General features: G+C 41.7%; 1 protein-coding gene across 4 annotated transcripts in view; it reads left to right on the plus strand.

Moving 5' to 3' along the window:
• sdk2b (sidekick cell adhesion molecule 2b) overlaps positions 1 to 21,791 on the plus strand; it is a 228,846-nt gene that overhangs the window by 176,946 nt on the left and 30,109 nt on the right. For all 4 annotated transcript variants that reach the window (XM_061706624.1, XM_061706627.1, XM_061706625.1 and 1 more), the window contains exons 5-14: positions 11,554 to 11,687; positions 12,720 to 12,831; positions 12,904 to 13,094; positions 14,858 to 14,941; positions 15,284 to 15,478; positions 16,579 to 16,695; positions 18,383 to 18,550; positions 18,623 to 18,725; positions 20,718 to 20,894; positions 21,723 to 21,791. The exon at positions 21,723 to 21,791 is cut by the window's right edge and continues 68 nt beyond it. In XM_061706624.1, coding sequence (XP_061562608.1) covers positions 11,554 to 11,687; positions 12,720 to 12,831; positions 12,904 to 13,094; positions 14,858 to 14,941; positions 15,284 to 15,478; positions 16,579 to 16,695; positions 18,383 to 18,550; positions 18,623 to 18,725; positions 20,718 to 20,894; positions 21,723 to 21,791 — 1,350 coding nt within the window. The remainder of the gene's footprint in view (positions 1 to 11,553; positions 11,688 to 12,719; positions 12,832 to 12,903; positions 13,095 to 14,857; positions 14,942 to 15,283; positions 15,479 to 16,578; positions 16,696 to 18,382; positions 18,551 to 18,622; positions 18,726 to 20,717; positions 20,895 to 21,722) is intronic.

A 21,791-nucleotide genomic window follows, 5' to 3' on the forward strand; every position in this document is an offset into this window, starting at 1 on the left:
AAAATTTTATTTTATTGTACAGATTCTATCCATTCATCCCTTTTCCACACCGCTTATCCTCACTAGGGTCGCGGGCGTACTGGAGCCTATCCCAGCTGACTCTGGCGGGGTACATCCTGCACTGGTTGCCAGCCAATCGCAGGGCACATATAAACAAACAACCATTCGCACTCACATTCACTCCGACGGGCAATTTAGAGTTGTCAATTAACCTATCATGCATGTTTTTGGGATTTGGGAGGAAACCGGAGTACCCGGAGAAAACCCACGCAGGCACGGGGAGAACATGCAAACTCCAAACAGGCGGGGCCGGGGATTGCACCCTAACCGGCTCTAACCGGTCGTCCACCGTAGGATTTGAACTCCGGTCGTCAGAACTATGAGGTAGATGTGCTAACCAGTCGGCCACCGTATACATTCTAGATTTCTTAAAATAAAACTGTCCCTAAAAATTATATATATATATATATATATATATATATAAATGTAAAATTGATAGTCACAAGATTCATAAAAATGGAAAAAAGGTTAGATAAAAATAATTCTTTCATTGACACTATACACCCGGCACCTTATTTCTTTCCTCAGGTGTCATAACTTTAATTTGCAGACTCCCCAGGGGGCTGGCTGTCCACTCTTTGTAACACCTCCGCGCTAGACCAAAGGTACAAAAAGAAATATAATTATATAAATCCAGAGGTGGAAGAAGCGCTCAAACATGCTAACTAAAATACTAACTAGTTTCTGTGTAACTCACTACTAACTACTACATTACTTAATTTGGTCACTCCAATCACGATACTCCAATTGAAATGCGATCCAATCAAATAACGATACTATTCACTCCAATTGTGATGAAATACGATCCACTTCAAGTATTTACGCCACAATACAGACTAAAATTTGCCTCAATTACGATATGAATCACTCTAATTATAATACAATTCACTTCAAATATGACGTGCAACAATTTGAGCCAATTACAATATGATTCACTCTAGTCACGATATCATTGACAAGTTACTCAAATTACGATGAGATACTATTACGCGCCAATTATGATGCAATTCACTTTATTTATGATACGATTCACTCAAATTGTGATACGATTCACTTTATGAAGCGAGTCTCTCTAGTTTCAATACAAACCACTGAAATTACAATACAATTCACTCCCATCACAATACAAGTTGCCCCCGGCACAATACGATTTGCTGCAATTATGATGCGACTAAAGTATTACCGTAATTTCTATATACCGTAATTTCTGCATATAATGCGCACCCATGTATAATACGCACCCACAAAGTTGACCTAAAAATTCTGGAAAACGCTTCTACCTATGTATAATGCATTTTATAATGCATAATTTTGCTTCTACCAATAAGATCAAAATATGAAGGTTTATCTGTATTTTGTTAGTTTTTTCAAATAATTATTCTGAAGTTAAGAACTTTATTAGAACACATAAAACTTTCTTTTTATTTACTTGCTTTTATTTTGAAATTTACAGCCCTACTTTTATTTAGTAAATGAGAAAACACACAGTTGTGCTCATATGTTTGATTACCCAGGCAGAATTTGTAAGATGGGTACAATTCTTTAAAGAAAACATGAAGGGCCAGGCGAAACATTTAATTTTATTTTGATGGGATTCAAATGAAACTGTCAAGCATTTCAGAAAAGCATTATCATTAAACAAAACATAACCATAAAGAAATGAATGATGGTTGTTGTTCAGTCATCAGTCGTATTTAAAAAAAAATAATAATAATAAAAATAAACAGTATTTCACAAATTCTGCCAGGGTATGTAAACTTATGTATGGGTAAACTTAAGAGCCCATTGGAATGAACGTGTAGGCTACACCTTTTTAATAACCTCTAGGTGGCATACTAGAATGTGTGCAACTTTTTCATAACCTCTCGGGGCGGTGGCATATTGCAATGAAAGTGTACAGCCTTTTCATAACCTGTAGATGGCGGCATACATTTATAAAATGGGAAAGTCTTTTTCATTTTCCCCTATACCTATGTATAATGCGCACTGATTATTGACAATTTTTTTGGGAGGTGGGGGGAATGCGTATTATACACGAGAAATTAGTAAAAGTAAAACATTTGTGGTTCAGTATTCCCGTGCTATTTGCGGGGGATAGGGACAGAGCCTTCCTGTAAATAGCAAAAAAAAACACAATTTACACAACCCAAAGGTATAATTGCTTATAGATGCCACAAGACGGTGGCAAAACACTACGTTTGTCTAAATGAACCTCCTTAACTCACTGCAACATAGTTCCTTGAGACCAGGATCCAACAAGATATGGAAAAACACTACTTTTGTCTAAACGAAGATCCTCAGCTCACTTCAACATACTGTAGTTACTTGGCACCAAGGTGCCACAAGAGTTTTTTCAGCAAATAAAGGAAATTAGGTTAAGAAAATAAATCTGTAAAATGGTGAAACGTGGATAGCAAATATGTGGTGGAACACTGCATTAAATTGAGGCCACCTTGGCTTCATTAAACTTACTGACGGTTTTCGATCATTTTGACCTAGAAAATTGTCGTCAAGATTTACTCTTGACTGGGGCAAATCCCCACCCTCGGGATCTTGGAAGCATGTGAACTCATACCTGGTATCATTTGTGCACAATGTGCCAGCAGGATAACGCCATTTTCCTCACTGTTTGAGTGTAACTACTCTGCCTGTGACACACGAGGTCTTCTACCGTGCTCATATTTTCCCTCCATGGCTTGATTGACGGTCGCAGTGCTTTACAAACGAGGTCGAGGGAGGGCTTAGAGTCGGGCCTCGCCGTCTTTGTTTTGATGTACAGCGCAACGCAACTGGAAAATAAGGCATTTGCCAGTAAACCCCATTGCTCTTCCTTGAGCCCAACGACTTTGGCAGGGTCCTTTGCATTCACTCTGCCTGATTTGTTGTGTAATTTGCGGGCGACTTAATGTACTGTATAATAAGAAGCTTCTTCGGCGAGCCCATTTGCTCGGAATTGTCTGGCTTCTTGCGGGAAAAGGTAGTCCAGAACTGACCTATCAACAGCCTGCATGGATTATTTTCCCCTTTTGGACCACAGTGACCCCCACCCCTTACAAAGACGGACCACCAAGACCAACCGGAATCTTGGACTAATCTGCTGCAACGTCTGATCAGTTGATGTCCCCCACTGGCTCCTGTCACTCGGCTATAGATTGGCCATTAGTCAAAAGGATCCAGTTCAAAGCCGGGATTCTTCCTCTGAATGTGAGTGGCCAGCCCGTGCGTCAAAAGCGGGAAACAGGAGGAAGCTCTGGTGATAAACAGCTGACCACCCTGTCGTCTACTAATTCTTGTTTCCAGGGCTGCTCCATTGGCAGGTTAGAACCTATATCTTATTTTTGAAGCATATCTCAATACAACTGCAACTGATACCAGACAGTTACACTACCGTCGAGGTGCATTACAAAGGTTCCAGGACTGGTGTCACAGAGAGATATTTTATACCCAAACTACAGGTTTGGGTATAAAATATGAATGTCATCACCCTACAGTATAAAACTAAAACTCCAGCTCTCTGCACCCATTGAAACTTTTCTTACATGCATTTATATACATACATATCCTCTGTGTCAGGTCAGGTCAAGCAATGAGAACAGTGACTGATTAAAAGAACAGAGTTGCTAGGGAGAGCCATCACCAGTGAAGAGTCATGGATTATTGAGTACGACTGTAGACCAAAAGCCAGAGCCGTCAGGGGAAGAGTCACCAGGCTGAAGAAAGCAAAGCAGTAGAAGTCCAAAGGCAAAGTCATGTGGAGTTGTTTGAGTTCTACAAACAGATCCTCTGGTGTTTGCTTTGTTCAGTGTGTGAGAAGAGAAGAGGCGAGAGTTATGACAGGACAACGTGTGGCTGCTTAACATGACAGTACGCCTGCTCAAAGTGCTTTGAACATCTGACAGTGTTTGGTCGAAAAGAACATGCTGGAGCAATTTCCCTACTCACCCGACCTGACTTTCTGTGTGATTTTATTTTATTTTTTTAACCTCTTTCTCGGCTGGCACGGTGGAAGACTGGTTAGAGCATCTGCCTCACAGTTTTGAGGACCGGGGTTCAATCCCTGGCCCCACCTGTGTGGAGTTTGCATGTTCTCCCCGTGTCAGCGTGGGTTTTCTCCGGGCACTCTGGTTTCCTCCCACATCCCAAAAACATGCATGGTAGGTTAATTGACAACTCTAAATTGCCCGTAGGTGTGAATGTGAGTGCGAATGGTTATTTGTTTGTATGTGCCCGGCGATTGGCTGGCAACTAGTTCAGGGTGTACCCCACCTCCTGCCCGATGATAGCTGGGATAGGCTCCAGCACGCCCGCAACCCTAGTGAGGAGAAGCGGCTCAGAAAATGGCTGGATGGATGGATGGATGGATGGATGGAACCTCTTTCTCCAAGCTAAAGGGGGCTATCATTTTGTAGACGTGAACCACATCAAGACAGCATTGGTGATGGAGCTGTGCAGGATCCTGGAAGAATCTGTCCAGCAGTGCATGAAGGCATACCCAGAAGGCTGGGAAAGTGCTTTAGACTCTATAAGGAGATTACTGGGAAGGGGAAACTTGCAGTTAAGATTTAAAATATATCTTTTGTGACACAAGTCCTGGAACATTTCTGACACACCGCATTATACATGTGTAGAATTCACATCAGTTGCAATGCGATTGTGTTAAATATGGGTTTAACACGAAATGATACACAGTCACAGTGGTTCACTCCAATTACTATGCGATACGTTTTACTCTAATTATGATACAATGCAATCACGGCAGTTGCTATGTGATTCATGCCAATTACAATGCGATAGAATTCACTCTATTTACAATACAGTATGATTCACTCCTATTCTATCCTTCTAATCATACTCGTTAGCGTAGCATACACAGGAAGTCTGCTAACCTGTTTTCTGTGTTTGGTCACGTGACGTTCCGCATGGAGTGGATTTCTTTGCGATTCACTCCAATTACAATATGGTACGATTTACTCCAATTATAGTACAGTACTATTCACTCCAATTACAATTTGATACAGTCCACTCCAATTACAGTAATATGCCATGCCATTCACTCCAATGAGAGCACAATAATGACAAATGTTCGTGTGGAGGAAGAGTGTGCATCTCCCTTCAGTATGCATATTTTGTGGTATGTTTTGGTTTTGGAATTTCCTCTCCTGTCAGCAGCGAGGGTTACAGTACAACCTCACTCCTCCATCCTCATGCCACCAGCCAACAAATGGGAGCGGTCAGCTGCCGACCTCCCTGTGTCAGTGAGCGAGAGTCAGGCCATGTGGGGGTGGTTGAGTTCAAGTGGCTCACACATTGGCATGAAGGCACGCCACACCAAGCAAAAGTGCGAGGTACTCGGCAGCCCAGCGATGAAAACACTTTATGACGGCGAAAGGGAAGAGGAGTCGGAGGAAGGAATACGGCTTGTGAAAATTCTCGCAGCAAGAGCCACGAACGTTATGATTTGTGCTTCACTGTTCTCTTGTTGCGCTCATACAGAAAGCATTAATCAGAAAGCAATTAAAAAATAAAAAATAAAAAAATTGCACCGGCATTACCTGATAACTACCAACCCTTTATTGCTCAGTGACTGTTTTTTGTCAATGTCTTTATGTCTCAAAAGTGTTCTCTGTCAATTGACTGTCTGCTGTCGTACTAGAAATTCCTTGTGTGTTTTTTGGACACACTCGGCGAATAAAGATGATTCTGATTCTGATTAATTAGAAAATGAAGAAAATGATGCAGTGCGTAAAGCCACAAGGTCAAAACGCTGACGTATCAAAGTTTTATGATACGACGAGCAACATTACATGCTCCAGCTACATCCGTCCTGATGCCGATTGGTAGTTTGTAATTGCACTTTAAATACTCTACACATCTGAATTGAGGATAATGTGGCCTTTATTGTTATGAATTAAGCAATGCACCTTTACAAGTTAGCGAGATAATTGTAGTACGGGCCCCGGTCATTCCTTTCTAATCACTTTTAACTATATTCCTGCTGCAACCACATTCATTTCGCTGAAGTTTTCAGCACCATGATGACACAAAAGAAGAAAAACTGATTTAGAAAAAGAAATGTCTGATGTTACGATAAATCGTAATGTTAGTGAATCATATGTTAATGCACTGTAATTGGAGAGAATCGCATTGTTTCATAACTGGAGTGAATTAGCACTATATTTAGAATGCATCGTATGGCATCTTGATTGGAATGAATCATATCAGAATTGAAGTGACTCGCATCGCATCCTAATTTGATTGAATCACATTCTATTTGGAGTGAATTGTATCATAATTGGAGTGAATCGTATTATATTGTAGTCGGGGTAAATAGTACCATATCACGTGTTTTTCTTGAGACTTGGAGCATGTGTCTCATTGCCCAAAGTTATTTTTGAACGCCCTATTTCAAGTAACTGTAAACAATTGTATGTTTGTGATCATGAGGCGGCGGGTCGTGTTTAGTATGGTGAGACAGCAGCCATCCTTTGCGTCTCCTCTATGCAATCTCTTCTCTCCCTGAGGAGACGGCAAACCACTACTGCCACCTGCTTGCACAGAGGCTTACGTCCTACAGATGTAGCCGTTAAGACAGCAGGCTTCTGCCCAAAAACATTAATAAATAAAACAAATTAAATCAGATACGTTGTGTGTGTTTGTTCCTCATCCTTCATATTTGCAACAGCTTTTCTTTGTATTCCAACCCATTCCGTTAGCATCATCATTCCCGCCCTGAAGGAACGGCATTCTGCCAGAGATCCTCGCCTTGGCACGCCGGACTGCTGCTTGCAAAGCAACTTGGCGGATTCAGCTGCCCACTACCCCACCCCGCCCCCTTTTTTTTTTGTAGTTTTTTTTTTTTGGGTGCAAACGCCAGTTGTGCCAGAAGGGAGAAACAAAGCATTAGCGCCATCACATTTAATCAGCTTCACTAAGTTTTAGTTGGAGTCGTTTGATTTCAAGTCGAAGACGACTCCATCACTGTCAGACACACACTCGGTTAATTTGGGTTCGATCGGAACCGGAACGATGACCATCTGACTTGCTTATAATACAGCATTATCAAACGCATGGAATGCAGTATACAAGGTGTACAAGTTAGACAACATTATCTAAATTAGTAAATTCCCAGGTATAAGGTCAGATCCACTGGCTCTCACAGACTAAGACTAATAGAGTTCTTGTTCTTAGCTTGTACTGTTGAAGAACTCTAGAATTCCTTGGATGGTGGTATGCCAGCAGTAGCTATATCAAAGACGACCCCAGGCAAGACTATTTAGTGGTCTCTTGTGGGACCTGTCCCGTCACATGGCCCTCGGATGTGCTGTACTGCTGTCCTTAACTGGCAGCTAAAGAAGTCAAGTCCCCAATTGAGTCCTCCCCATTTTCCAAAGGTCCTCAGAGGTCACCTTGGACTCGCTCTGGACACTTTCTTTCTGCCCACATCCCTGAAGAGATCCATAATTCATTGACCTGCCCGGGATGTCGCCACCACTGCGCCAGTGAGCCAGCATTAAATATTTACCAGGGATCATAAGCAGGAGCCGAAGAAGGCCACGGCCAACCCCCCTGTTTGGAAAGTCCCTAGATGGGCATTAAAAGCCAAATGAGCCCAGTTCTCCAGTTCAGTGATTCTTAACTGGTGGGCTGGGACCCAAAAGTGGGCAGAGGACCCATTTCTGGGTGGGTTGTGGACAGTTAGTAATGAATACCATAACGTGGTGTTCGGTTTATGATGGTACAGTCCTTTCAAGGTTATGAACAGCACGCAACAAACTGTTTTTCATTTTATTGCTTTATATTTATTGGGATACAAATTTTTACTGTACATTACTTATGACTTTACTACTGCGTTACTGTAAGTTGGTGAGACTTAGTTACAAATTCGATTAACATCGCCACCGTAGGAACGGAACTCCATCGTAAACCAAGGACCCCATGTACTATGAAATATTAAAGCGCATCACAGTCTGGACTTGTGGTTTACTTCTAAAACATTTATACAGGCATGCGTCAGAAATCTTATTCCTTGGTCCTTTTTCATGTATTTGTTTTCTGATTTTTTTCGTGACTTCGCACACACAACATATTAGGTCAGGGACAGGAAGTTGAACTACCTCATGCTCTAGCCAACCCCGTAAACAATTACAGTGCAGTACAGCCTCAGGCTAGCGGCCATCAAGGCTAATTATGTTTTACGTTGAATTTTTATTTATGTACAGCACTTTTTTTTCAGCTGCAGTTGTTTTTTATGGTGCTCTATAAATAAAGTTTAGTTGAGTAATAGCATTTTTTAATAACTAGCGGAGTGCAATCCTAGTGGGATTTAAACAGCCTTTAACATGCCCTTAGTATTTTTATAGCATAGTAATTTTGACTGTTCAAACTGTTGCACTTGTCTCAGCATCCTTTCTAAAGAGAAGACACACTATTGACCACCTTTCCTTAAAAAAAAAAAATGTTTTAAATTCAATAAAAAGTGCCAAGGTATAAGTTCAATGTTTGGCTGTATTTGGTGTAGTTGTGAGATTTCATTTTACTATACGGTCCGCCCCACCTACTATATTCACAGCTCGCAAATTCACCCCCATTCACATTGTTTTCTCTGGAACGTATCCTCAGCTATTAACAGCTCATGGCATATTTTTGTGCTTTTTCTACACTTTAAAATACTTTAAAATACCACAAGTTGGTGCCAAAGCACTGACTTAATTGGAAAGTAATGATTGGTTTCAAGGAAGTTTGTTGAAGTGATACATATCGACTGTTCGAAGATCTTTTTATGTCAAGAAGAAATTAAGTTTACCCTGGGTTGTTAGCAGAAGTTATGGAGTCTTTGCAGCGTTTTGCTCTGCAAACTTAACAAAAACCACCATGGTCTCATAATTGCTTGATCATTTATAGTTTTATGAGTTTTGAAGATGACTCACACATGCACTTCCAGTGATTTGTTTTTCAAAATTAAATCATCTGTAAGTCATTTATTTTCAAGGGTGAGTTTGTAAGATGAGTTTTAAATGTTATTAAAGCGCCCTCCTCCGTCGACATCAGATGGCGGTGAGGGTGGTAAAGGAACGCGACGGGGGGGAATGCTGTTTCTTGCTCCGACATGCAACAAGCAGTGATAATTGCGGCACCAGTGAAAAACAAGCTGTCATGTTTTGTTCCTGGTGATGACGAATAATAGCGCCACAAATAGCTGCCCTGCATTAAAATAAACAGACGTTATACGGCACCAATCCTAGGTGGTCGCCATTAGAATGCCATCGAGCCAGCTACAAATGGATTCTAGTCGGTGCTTGAGCAGTCTCGATATTTCATATTTTAATTTCCACTGCTTTTATTGGTCGAAATTGTTTACTGGAATTCAAAGTTTTAGGCATTATTTAAGAATGTTAACAGACCAAATGATTGGAGGAAAATCCCAGATTGAAGATGGAGGATACTAGTCAGTGCTCTAGCATTCACAGATTTTTCAGCACTCTTGTCATTTGCAATTGTTAACTAAGGCCTCTTCAAAGATTTAGGGAGTATTTCTGAATGCCAGATTAGGAATCCTACTGATTTTGGGAGCCATCTGACCAGAAGATGGAGAAACACTAGGTTATTCAATGGCAGATTCTAGTTGCCGCTTGAGCAGTGTCAATATTAAACAGTTTTTGTTTTTTTGAGCGCACTTGTTCGCAATTTAAATTTTAGGCTTTATTTAACAATGTCAGATTTAGAACCCTGTTGATTTTGAGTGTCATCTGACCAGAAGATGGTTAAAAGAATTGGATACAGCATTCTAGGCGGCGCTCTAGCATTCAAGATATTCCTTTTTTTTTTTCATTACTCTTGTCGTTTGCAATTTTCACCTGAGCTTCTTAGTTTTAGGGAGGATTTTTGAATGTCAGATTAGCGTTATTATCGATTTTGAGTGCCATCTGTTGGGAAGATGGGAGACGTGGTGAGAAGATGGAGGATTCTTGACAGTGCTTTGGCAGTCATTGTGTAGCTGATTTTTCAGCATTCTGGTCATAGGCAATTTTCAGCTGAGTTTCTTCAAAGTTTAGGTATTGTTTTAGAATTTTAAAGTAGGAACCCTATTGATCTTGAATGTCGTCTCACCAGAAGATGGGTGATAAATTCCGCTACAGGATGGAATGAGCTAATCGGCGCTCGAGCAGTCTCAATATTTAACAGATTCTTTTAGCGCTATGATCATTCTCAATTTGGCACTGACTTTCTTCAAAGTTTTAGGGATTGTTTAAGAATGTAACATTAGAAAAACGTTTGATTTTGAGAGCCATCTGTCCAGAAAATTTGATTAAATTTGTGGCTAGAGGATGGAAGATTCTCGTCGGCGCTCGATCTGTAGCAATATTTAACTGATTTAATTCATTTTTCAGCGGTTTTATCATTTGCAATTGTATTTTATGGATTATTAAAGAATGTCAGATTAGGAACCCGATTGATTTAGCAATGAATACATTTTTGCCTTTTCAGGTATTATTTCACAGCTTGTTTTTCTAACAAATAGTGGCCATTTCCAGGAAGACCAGAAGAAGCCCAGATGGCCAATTACTCTTTGTGCTGTACGATCATGTTTCATAATGCTTGTGTGAAGAAGAGGAGGATGTCAATATTTACGCCTTGCCCAAGTCCACGCCGGCATTGTTTACTCGCTCTTGATCAATATGGCTAATGTGGCTTGACGAGTGTAATTGTGGGGTTCAAATGTTTAATGAACTCTCTGGCCGCTGTATCAAAACATCAGATATAATTTAGCTCTAATCACGGGGACCATAGATGTCCCTTTTTTAAAGCTGAAAGGTCTTTTATTTTTAGGCAAACAAAACATAATAAAATAAAATTGTCCCCCTAGAATTCTGGAAAGCAGCCCTTACCAATGTTCCGAAGAGAACACTACATTTTATAGACAAGTCAATTATGCCCTACCAAAAAGAGAATCCATGCCCGAAAACACAAGAAATCTGCCATTTTGCCTCGGCCTGCAATTTTGGGGTCAATTTTACTATTTTCAGAGGTCCTTCAAAAATGAACTTTCCTTGAATTTTTGTCACATTGCTACTGAATTGCATGAATAGACTAGACAAATGAGGGACGATTAATTGTGAGTCATTTTGATTTGGTGTATGGGTGGCGGGTGGTATAGTAGCGAAATGTGATGACTTGGCAGTTTTGGGGTCATATGCGCGACAGATGGGTTACATTAAAATGTACAAGGAATTTTCATTTTCGTCATTATAGGTGGCCATAGATTGACGGGAAAAGTTTCATGACATGACATTTTTGGGGCAATTTTGAAAATTTCCAGTCAAAGATTTTCGCTCATTGCTACCAAATTCGAACAACACATTTTTAGTGACAGGAACCTTTTATGATTCGCCATAAAACACAATACTTCAGGTTGACCAAAATGTCCCCACCTTGAGATTGTTGGTGCCTCCTATTGTCTGAAATTTGTTTTTGTTTTATTCTGGGTTTTTGTAGTGCCATAACACTGGATAACACGCTGGTCATCCTGTCCACGGTGGCGCCAGACGCCGGCCGCTACTACGTCCAGGCAGTCAACGATAAGAACGGCGAGAACAAGACCAGTCAGCCCATCACCCTCTCGGTGGAGAGTGAGTGGCCACAGACACACAAAGAAAGCCCATTATGCCCTAAAAGTGCGACGGGTTGCGCTTTTTACCCGAGAGGTAGTCGGAGGAAGGCCAATTTGGAACGGCTGCCAAGTCACAAACTCTCCGTAAAGGAATGTTGGCTCCCAGAGAATGCTGACAATTTGCCGCTTCCCAGAAGCAAACTCATGTCAGGAGGCTGCAGGCGGGATTATTGGACACTATACCCTACTTTTTTTCTCTCTCTCTGTTAAGTGATGGGGCTCCATGTGATTTGTGAAGGATTCTAATCGACGCTCGAGCAGACTCGATAGTTAAGAGATTTTTCAGCACTCCTGCTGCTGTGGATTTACAGTAAAACTTAGCTTCTCCAAAGTTTTTTTTTTTTTTTTTTTTTTTTTTAAGTGTGCTCAGGAACCCTGTTGATTTCGTCTCCCAAGACCTAAAATGGTAGCGTTTGCCCAGATCAAAGACTATATCAGTACACATTGTTCTTCCTCTCAATCTTTTTTGATCAGATATGACACACATAGAAGTGATGCGCAAAGGCAATTTCATGTTCAGACTTCTAGATTCCATTGCATGCCGTTTCATCACATCAGAACATGTGTACTGTACAGAGAGCATACTAGCTGCTTCCATTATTTCACGCTCACAAAGTGCGCACAGGGACTAAAATGACACAGATTAGAATCGCATAATAGTAGCATAGGTGTTGCTCGCAAAGGGAGTTCCACACTTGAACTCCGACAGCCTGTCGCGTCTAATTATATCACATACTGTACAGCAAGAGCACTGGTTGTTCCCATTATTTCACACTCACAAAGTGTGCATTACATGCACATAAGAGTTACATAGGAATCACGCACAAATAGAGTGCCACACCTATGTAAAACATTGCATCCATTCTGGTCACTCATTATTTCACGTTTAGAACGTGTGCATGCGTGTGGTAATGAATACGGAATAGGAGATGCCTATGAGTCACGCACAAAGGACGTTCCATGCTTAAACGCCTGAATGTGTTGCCTATAGATGTCGGAGGCCCGGCGGACCCCATCGCACCCACCATCGTCATCCCGCCGCGGAACACCAGTGTCGTCACGGGAACATCGGAAGTCACCATGGAGTGTGTGGCCAACGCTAGGTGAAAACACTAAAAAACAAACTCTGGCACATAGACAATGGGAAGAGGACAACTTCTACTTGTCCCTCGCAGGCCCCTCATCAAGCTGAGCATCACCTGGCGGAAGAACGGCGTTGCCGTGAGCAGCGGCCTGAGTGATTTCAATCGCCGACTGACCATCCTCAGCCCCCTGGTGGCTGACGCCGGCTATTACGAATGTGAGGCCATGCTGCGCAGCAGCAGTGTGCCGTCCGTCAGCGCTGGCGCATACCTGCATGTGCTCGGTAAGCCACGCCCCTTTTTAAGTCACTGATCAAAGGCATTTGTTTCCTGTCACTAATTTGTTGCTCAGGCTTCGAAGGCGTATATTTTACTCCCAGGGCAAGACCGCTATTGATTTTGAAGGTTAGATTAGAGGGTAAGCCTCTTTAGAGGTTGTAGTTTCTGCCAAACTTAAAATTTTCCAAGATAATTTTCTTATATAAGGAGAGCTATATTAATTTCAAATACTATGACAAAGCAAGATGCCTAGTTGAAGAATATCTTTGCAGATTGAGGTCAAATCAGAGGGCAACTCTCCAGTCTGTAGCACACTGAAGGTTGAATCAAAACGATCAAAGGCAACTGAAAGATCCATCCATCCATTTTCTTTACCGCTTAACCTCACTAGGGTCACGGGCGTGCTGGAGCCTATCCCAGCTATCTTCGGGCGGGAGGCGGGGTACACCAAGAACCGGTCGCCAGCCAATCGCAGGGCACATAGAAACAAACAACCATTCGCACTCACATTGACACCTACAAGCAATATAAAGTCTTCAATCAACCTACCACGCATGTTTTGGGAGGAAAACGGAGTTCCCGGAGAAAACCCACCCAGGTACGGGAAGAACATGCTAAACTCCACACAGGCGGGGCCGGGATTTGAACCCCAGTCACCAGAACTGTGAGGCAGATGTGCTAACCTAGTCGTTCACCGTGCCGGCTAACTGAAAGATCCTTATTTAATTTTATACCACCGGTGGATAAAACGCCTTTAGCAGTCATAGCTTCCAAAATTTCTTCAAACTCTTATAGACGATTGTCTCATATCATAACAGTTAGCTGTTAAAATGGGGGTTGAGGGGGGAGGGGGGGGGATTAAGTCAACAGCGAGACCTTTATTTATTTAAAAGTATATCTTCAAATTGGGGATGCTCGTCTAATGGCATAACAAAAACCAGATTATTTGCATTATTTTGAATCCCATCTGACTATAGTTGAAAAGAAAAAGATTGAAGGCCACAGCAGTTTAGAATGGCATCTTAGAACCACTGGATAAACATCATAATCGGGGGTAGTTCCTGACCAAACTTTTATAGATTATCACCTCTTATCATAACCCTATTCATTTTGAACACCATCAGTATGTATCTAAACGATCAAGGTAATTTGTTGTTTTTCGACCAAACTGTTAGGGATGATTGCCCTTTTTCAAAGCTAAACTCCCATTCCATTTTGTGGCCAAGCTTGACTCACCAGGTGTCAGACTTCAATATTTCACCTCCTCATTTTTTGTTTTTTGCTACCCGTTGACATTTTTCAGCCAACTATCTCCCTGCTGCTAATCAGTGTCACGGTTCTGTAGCCGGTCCAAAAGTCTGACAAAAGGTATCACCTGTGAAGCCGCCATTAAGCCGGCAGCCGCTGGCGAAAGCATTTGAATGCCGAGTCGCTTTTGAGCGCTTTGATGGTGTCAAGGTTGCGATGGCATTCAAAGAGCAAGGTGCGCTTAACTTTTTTCCTTTGAATGCCGCCTACTGACGCTGGCCTCCCCTGCTGCCTGTTTGAAGGTTATGGCCAAAAACTGAGGCGGAATACCAAATGTCTCTCCATTTGAGTTTTGCGTCGTCTTATTTCTTTGTTTTTGCTAAACCCCTTGTCCAATCCTTTTTTTCCCTTGGCCTTCCAATTAAGCTGTCAGTTCTCGTTTGAAACTTCGTGGATTGCTGCGGCGGGATTTAGGATTACATCACCTTGCCTCTTCTTCCATTCTCCTATCTTCTCCCAGAGCCGCCGCAGTTCATCAAAGAGCCGGAGAAGCACATCACGGCTGAGATGGAGAAAGTGGTCGACATTCCCTGTCAAGCGAGAGGTAAGCACGTGTGAGGGGTGTACTCACTTTTGTTGCCAGTAGTTTACACTTTAATGGTTGTCTGGATTATTTTTAAGGGACAGTAAATTTATACAAGCTGTACACTGACATCATATTTTAAAGTATCACTTCTTCAGTGTCAATAATGAAATATTTACAAAAAGGTGAGGGGTGTACTCACTTTTGTGAGATACTGCATCTACAGTATGTTTGAATTATGGTATCTTTCCAAAGTTCCTTTGCTTAACTTCGCCATGGAAAATTACTGGAAACGTTCCTGAAAGTTACCAGAAATTTTCCACCCCTTTGCAACTTGCTAAAGACTAAAAACGCCCCTCACAGGTGTGCCCCAGCCAGATATCGTGTGGTACAAGGACGCCACGCCCATCGATCCGGTGAAAACGCCTCGGTACCGGGTGCTGACGGGCGGCAGCCTGCAGGTCAACGGCCTCCTGCCCGACGACACCGGCATGTTCCAGTGCTTCGCCAGGAACGCGGCGGGCGAGGTCCAGACCAACACGTACCTCGCCGTCACCAGTGAGTGCTATGAAAAATGGGAACAGTTTCTTACCGAGATCAGAGATCAAATCTGTCCGTCAGTCTTCAAACAACTCTCCAACGTTGTTTTTTGTTTTTTGTTTTTTTTTAAATGACTGTTTCGACGTCAGCTCAACGACCATGTAACATTACTGCAAAAAAAAAAAACTTTACTAAAGTAAACAAACTAAATGAAACGCAATTAAAACAAATTACACCAAATTAAGGTGTTAGTGAGGCATCAGCAAGAGCATGTGAAAAGTAGTTTTTGCATGCTTCTTATCACTGCTGTAGTTTCTATCCCGTTGTGGTTGAATTTACGCTCGGCGGGGATAATCAAAACACAAATGAGGAGGAAATGATGCCCTGTTAAACTTGGAAGAACAGTTTTCCAATCATATCGGTCGGATGTTATTCGATTGAATTGACTTGTTGCACATTGCTTTTTGATTATTGATTTGATGATAGCCCACAAGTGGACTTGTGGTTAACACGTTTGCCTCACAGGTTCTGGGTTCGAATCTCAGCTCTGCCCTTCCTATGTGGAGTTTTCTTGTGCATTTTCTGCGGTGACTCCGGCTTCCTCTCACATTCCAGTTTCAAATTTGTATCCAATTTTGATCTAATTTGCGCTTGCCGACGGTAAGCAGAAAACACTAATGCGGACGTGATGCCCTGACATCACCTGGAAGTTTTTCAAGCGTCCAATCGCAATCCTTGGATGCCATTCAGTAATGCATTCACTCACTACAGGCATAGTCACATAATCTGTGGACTCTATAAATGTTCTTCTCTTCAATTCATTTATTTACTTTCTATTTCTGATCGCGAATAGCATCTCTCCGCATTCACACAGTAGACACTACTTGTAGACATACGGTATTTTTTATTTTGTTCCACGCAGCGTGGAGGTGAATGATGTATTGTAAGAAGAATGAACAACACTCGAGCGTCGACAAGAAATCAAGAGGCGGGCGTTTACATTACACTGAGTGGGATCTCTGCCTCACCTCTAACATACCTTCTCATGTTGCCATGTTTTACTCCTTCCCTTTGTGTGTGTACGTGTCTGTGTGTGCGTTTGCCTGGGCTCACCGCAGGTATCGCTCCCAACATCACTGCCGGTCCCTCGGACAGCACCGTGATCGACGGGATGTCCGTCATCCTGCACTGCGAGACTTCCGGCGCACCGAGACCAGCTATCACCTGGCAAAAAGGTGTGTGTTGCACAAAGACAGCATACACACACACACACACACCTAGGGATTATAATGTATGTTATCTATTACACACGGGAGGATAGTTTGTGGCAGCTTACTGGCTAAAGCCGGCTTGGATCCCAAGGTTTATCCCGCACCGGGCTTTTCTTGTTTTGCATCACAATGAGAAAAACATTGTCCCGGTTTCTCATCGTGATCCACTTCTAGCTTCTGTTCCGCTCCAGCGTGATACTAAACCATGCCAGCCTGTGCAAGGCAGCCAACTCGTCAGGCCTATTGTATACTATAGTGTGATATTTTTCAGTAAAATTTGTAACCCTGAACCTTACATTATCTTCTTTACTTGACCTTCTTGTTTGGCAGACTGTTGAGGCAGCAAACTAGTTGGGCCTGAATTTGGACAGCCTATTATGCGATGAGGCAATGTGTCCTGGCATCACTTCAAAGCACCAACTTAGCATCTGTGTTGCACGATATTTATAGCAAACGTTGCTATTTTTTTAGCACCAGCCTTTGCGATTTTGGTTCCACGTCTGTTGAGGCAGAAAGCTAGTCGGGCCTGTGTTAGTAATATTGATTATGAGATGACATATGACGCACTGGAATCTTCTCAAAGCACTTCAATTTGTTACATGGTAGCCTGTTTAAGCATACAACTAGTCAGGCCTGAATTAGTAGCATATATTTTGATATGAGGAAAGGAGGCCCTAGAATTGCCTCAAAGCATATTTACAGAAAACTTGATATATTTTTACCATCAAACGTTGGGTTCTGTGGCATCGTGTTACGGAAGCCAATTAGTCTGGCCTGAAAAATTCCAATATGTTATGAGATAACTGCCAAAGTGTCTGTGTTGTATAGCTGTATATATTGTGACATTAACATCAAAAACATTTTCAGAACCACACTTTGCAATTTTGGGTCCATTGTAGCTAGTTTAGGCAGCGAGCCTGAATTAGAATAACCTATCATGAGATGAGGCAAGGCAGCACGGTGGCCGACTGGTGATAGCGTCAGCCTCACAGTTCTGAGGACCGGGGTTCAATCCCCGGCCCCGCCTGTGTGGAGTTTGCATGTTCTCCCCGTGCATGCGTGGGTTTTCTCCGGGCACTCCGGTTTCCTCCCACATCCCAAAAACATGCATTAATTGGAGACTCTAAATTGCCCGTAGGTGTGACTGTGAGTGCGAATGGTTGTTTGTTTGTATGTGCCTTGCGATTGGCTGGCAACCAGTTCACGATAGCTGGGATAGGCTCCAGCGCGCCTGCGACCCTAGTGAGGAGAAGCGGCTCAGAAAATGGATGGATGGATGTAGATGAGGCAAGGATGCCATTGAAAAATCACACATACAACAATATATATTTTTTGGATCACCAAACTTCATAGTTTTGAGTCTGTGGCAGTCTGTTTAGGCACCCAATTAATGGGTCCTGAAATCTATTATGAGATCACTTAGATAGTGCTTGTGTTGTAGCTGAATCCAATATTACGATTGGTTTTTAATCACCAAACTTGACAATTTTTATTCTATGGCAGCCAAGTAGTCTGGCTTGGATTAGTAAAATTAATTTAAACCACATTTTTTGAGAGACATAATAGCCTTGTTAATTCAAATTGATTAAATTTCGGCATGATGGACGAACTTGCTAAACTCTTATCGCGCTCATTGGCTCATACCCATCAGGAGAGCGTGTCCTGGCGAGCGGTTCGGTGCAGCTGCCTCGCTTCACCCTGCTGGAGTCAGGCAGCCTGCTCATCTCGCCCTCGCACATCTCCGACGCCGGCACCTACACCTGCATGGCCAGTAACTCACGTGGCATCGACGAGGCATCCGCCGACCTCGTGGTCTGGGGTAAGTAGAAGAGCATTATTGCTTCTCCTTGTTCCGGAACATTCTGTCATCTCTCCTCCACCGCCTCGTCAGCGCGAACCCGGATCACGACGCCCCCGCAGGACCAGAGCATCATCAAAGGCACCAAGGCTGCACTGACCTGCGGTGTCACACACGATCCCAGCGTGAATGTCAGGTAAGCGGACGCATTCAAACGACTTTATTCAGCAGCCGACCTTCTGGGGCGCCTGCTGAATAAAGCCCTCTAGAATAAAGTCGGTCCGTAGTACAGCACTGAATAAAAGTGAAAAGTGTTGTTTGCTGCAACCTTTTGTTCGCAATGCGTTATGCAAGCAAATTATCATTCCAAGGTTGTTCTCAGTAATGGCAGTAACATAACACGCATTAATAAAGCCATCAAATAGTTTCAATGTTTTTATATATATTTTATGCACAGAAATTGCTTCATACTTTTACACATTGTAAAATTAAAAAAAGAAAATGAATAAAAGTTGCCTGTAAAGTGATCATTTCCAAGAATAATTAATAAAATATTATGGTCTCTTAAATGTTTTATTCGGAATACATTGTAAGGGGATAAAATGCATGGCCAATGTGATAAAGTAACATGTTTTAAATACCCTATAAGGTGAAAACATGCATGAATAATCACAAGATATTCTGAGATTTCTTTTTAATCAATTGTAAGATAAATGCAATACTAATGTTCCAAAATATGTTTTAATATTTTAAAAAATCCTCTGTGGTGTGATAGCATGCATGAATAATGTCAAAAAATAATAATAATAAAAATTACAACTAAATGAAACAATTATGAAATAAAAATAATCTATAAAGCAATAAGATGCTTGAATTATGTTAAATATTATCAGAATGTTATTCAATTTATGTTTTACAGAGTTGCCTGTTAGGTGATAGCATACATAAAGAAAATTCATAAAATGTTTTTTTAAATATGAAAACAAATACATTCTAGGGTGATAACATACATGAATAATATGATTCGATATCATTTTAAACATTTTTAAAATCCTCTTTAGAATTATAACAAGCATGATGTCATAAAATATCATTTTAAAATCATTTAAATACAAATCTCCTCTAAGATGATATATGTATTAATTACATTGTAAAATATATTTTTTTAAATCCCCTGTAACATGAACGATGACACGGAAGTATTATTTTTTTCATAAAAAATAGTAATAACCTTTAAGGGGACAATGTGCATGCATGATGTTATTAAATACAATTTTGAAAATTAGATTTAACAATACCCTGATGGGTGATAATGATGTCATAATATTGTTTTAATATATAAAATATTCTATTAGATATGAAAATATCTATTTTTTTTTCTAATTTTAATCTGATATCATAAATCGCCGGCACGGTGGACGACTGGTTAGAGCGTCAGCCTCACAGTTCTGAGGACCCGGGTTCAATCCCCGCCCCCGACTGTGTGGAGTTTGCATGTTCTCCCTGTGCCTGCGTGGGTTTTCTCCGGGCACTCCGGTTTCCTCCCACATCCCAAAAACAAAACATGGAGACTCTAAATTGCCCCTAGGTGTGAATGTGAGTGTGAATGGTTGTTTGTTTATGTGTGCCCTTTGATTGGTTGGCAACCAGTTCAGGGTGTACCCCGCCTCCTGCCCAATGATAGCTGGGATAGGCTCCAGCACTCCCGCAACCCTAGTCAGGAGAAGCGGCTCAGAAAATGGATGGATGGATGGATGTAACATAAATCCCCTATAGGATATTAACATGAATTTAGAACCTGTTGAAACACAGTTTCCAAAAATAAAATCCCTTATAACGTGCATGAATCGTAAAATAATTTTGTTAGTTTTTTATAGGGAAAAAAAATACAAAAACTCTTGTCAAGGCATAATGGATTCAAAGTAATATGATGAATTAGCACAATTTTTAATTTTTTTAATCACTTTCATTTGTAATTAACATGCATAAATAGTGTTGATAATCCCACCAAAATAAATTAAATATGATTTTAAAAGTAATAAAAAATACTATTATTATTATTTATCTAAATCTGCCCCACTTGCTCCCAATGCATTCCAACAGTCACCAACATGGGAAATCCTATTATAAAACGGCACTAGCAGCGCAATATATTGCTTATTATGAAATAATCCCATTTTGGGCACAGGCACCTGTGGGAGAAAGAGGGCGTGGCCATCAACGTGCACGCCATGCCGCGCGTGCAGCAGGACACCGACGGCACGCTGCACATCTCGCAGACGTGGTCGGGCGACATCGGCACCTACACCTGCCACGTCACCTCGGTGGGTGGCAACGATTCCCGCAGCGCCCACCTCCGTGTCAGGTGAGCCCACACACACACACACACACACACACACACACGCATGCACGCCTACACTTACACACACAGACACACACGAAGGAACTTTATTTATCCCCTTTTGCTCACTTTTCCTCAACTCTGACTAATTTCCTCTCTGTCCTCTTTCTCACCGACGACCAGCATCACACTCACAAAGGCATAAGTGGAACGTGATTAACATAAATCATTCTTATACGTGCATCCATATGTTGTTACCATATTTAAAAGTGTGTTTGTCTGTGTGTGTGTACAAATCCCAGCCCCGCTTGTGTGGAGTTTGCATGTCTGCAGTGGGTCACGGGGAGAACATGCAAACTTCACACAGGCAGGGCCGGGATTTGAACACCGGTCCTCAGAACTGTGAGGCAGATGTGCTAACCAGTTATACACCGTGCCCCCATTTTTATAATGAATTTAGGAAATAAAAATAATCCCCATGCATGTATGGTGGTGTGAGATATCACATTTTGAATTAAAAAAAAAAAAAATCCCCTGTAAGTTGCACAAAAGATGTGAAATATGTTCTGATTGGGAAAAGAAAAGAAAATATTCTGAAAAATAATTACAAAATGTTTGTACTTTGGTAAAAATGGTCAAATAAAATGTTTACTTAAAAATAATCTCTCTTAAACCTAATAGGTCAGACACTGAAATTTGTATTGAATAAATTGTATTCAAACTCTAAAATGTCTGTCATGTCATAAGATCATGTCATTTGTTTTCTTTCTGTTATATTGTTCCCCTTTACCTGAACGTACAGTTGCTATTAAGATGTCGGTGGGTAATGGACGTCCGTGTCGTTCCCCGCAGGCAGCTGCCTCACGCGCCCGAGAACCCTGCAGCAGTGCTGAGCACGTCCGAGCGGCGTGCCATCGACCT

The sequence above is a fragment of the Phycodurus eques genome, chromosome 19, assembly GCF_024500275.1.
Source record: "Phycodurus eques isolate BA_2022a chromosome 19, UOR_Pequ_1.1, whole genome shotgun sequence".
Lineage (NCBI taxonomy): Eukaryota > Metazoa > Chordata > Actinopteri > Syngnathiformes > Syngnathidae > Phycodurus > Phycodurus eques.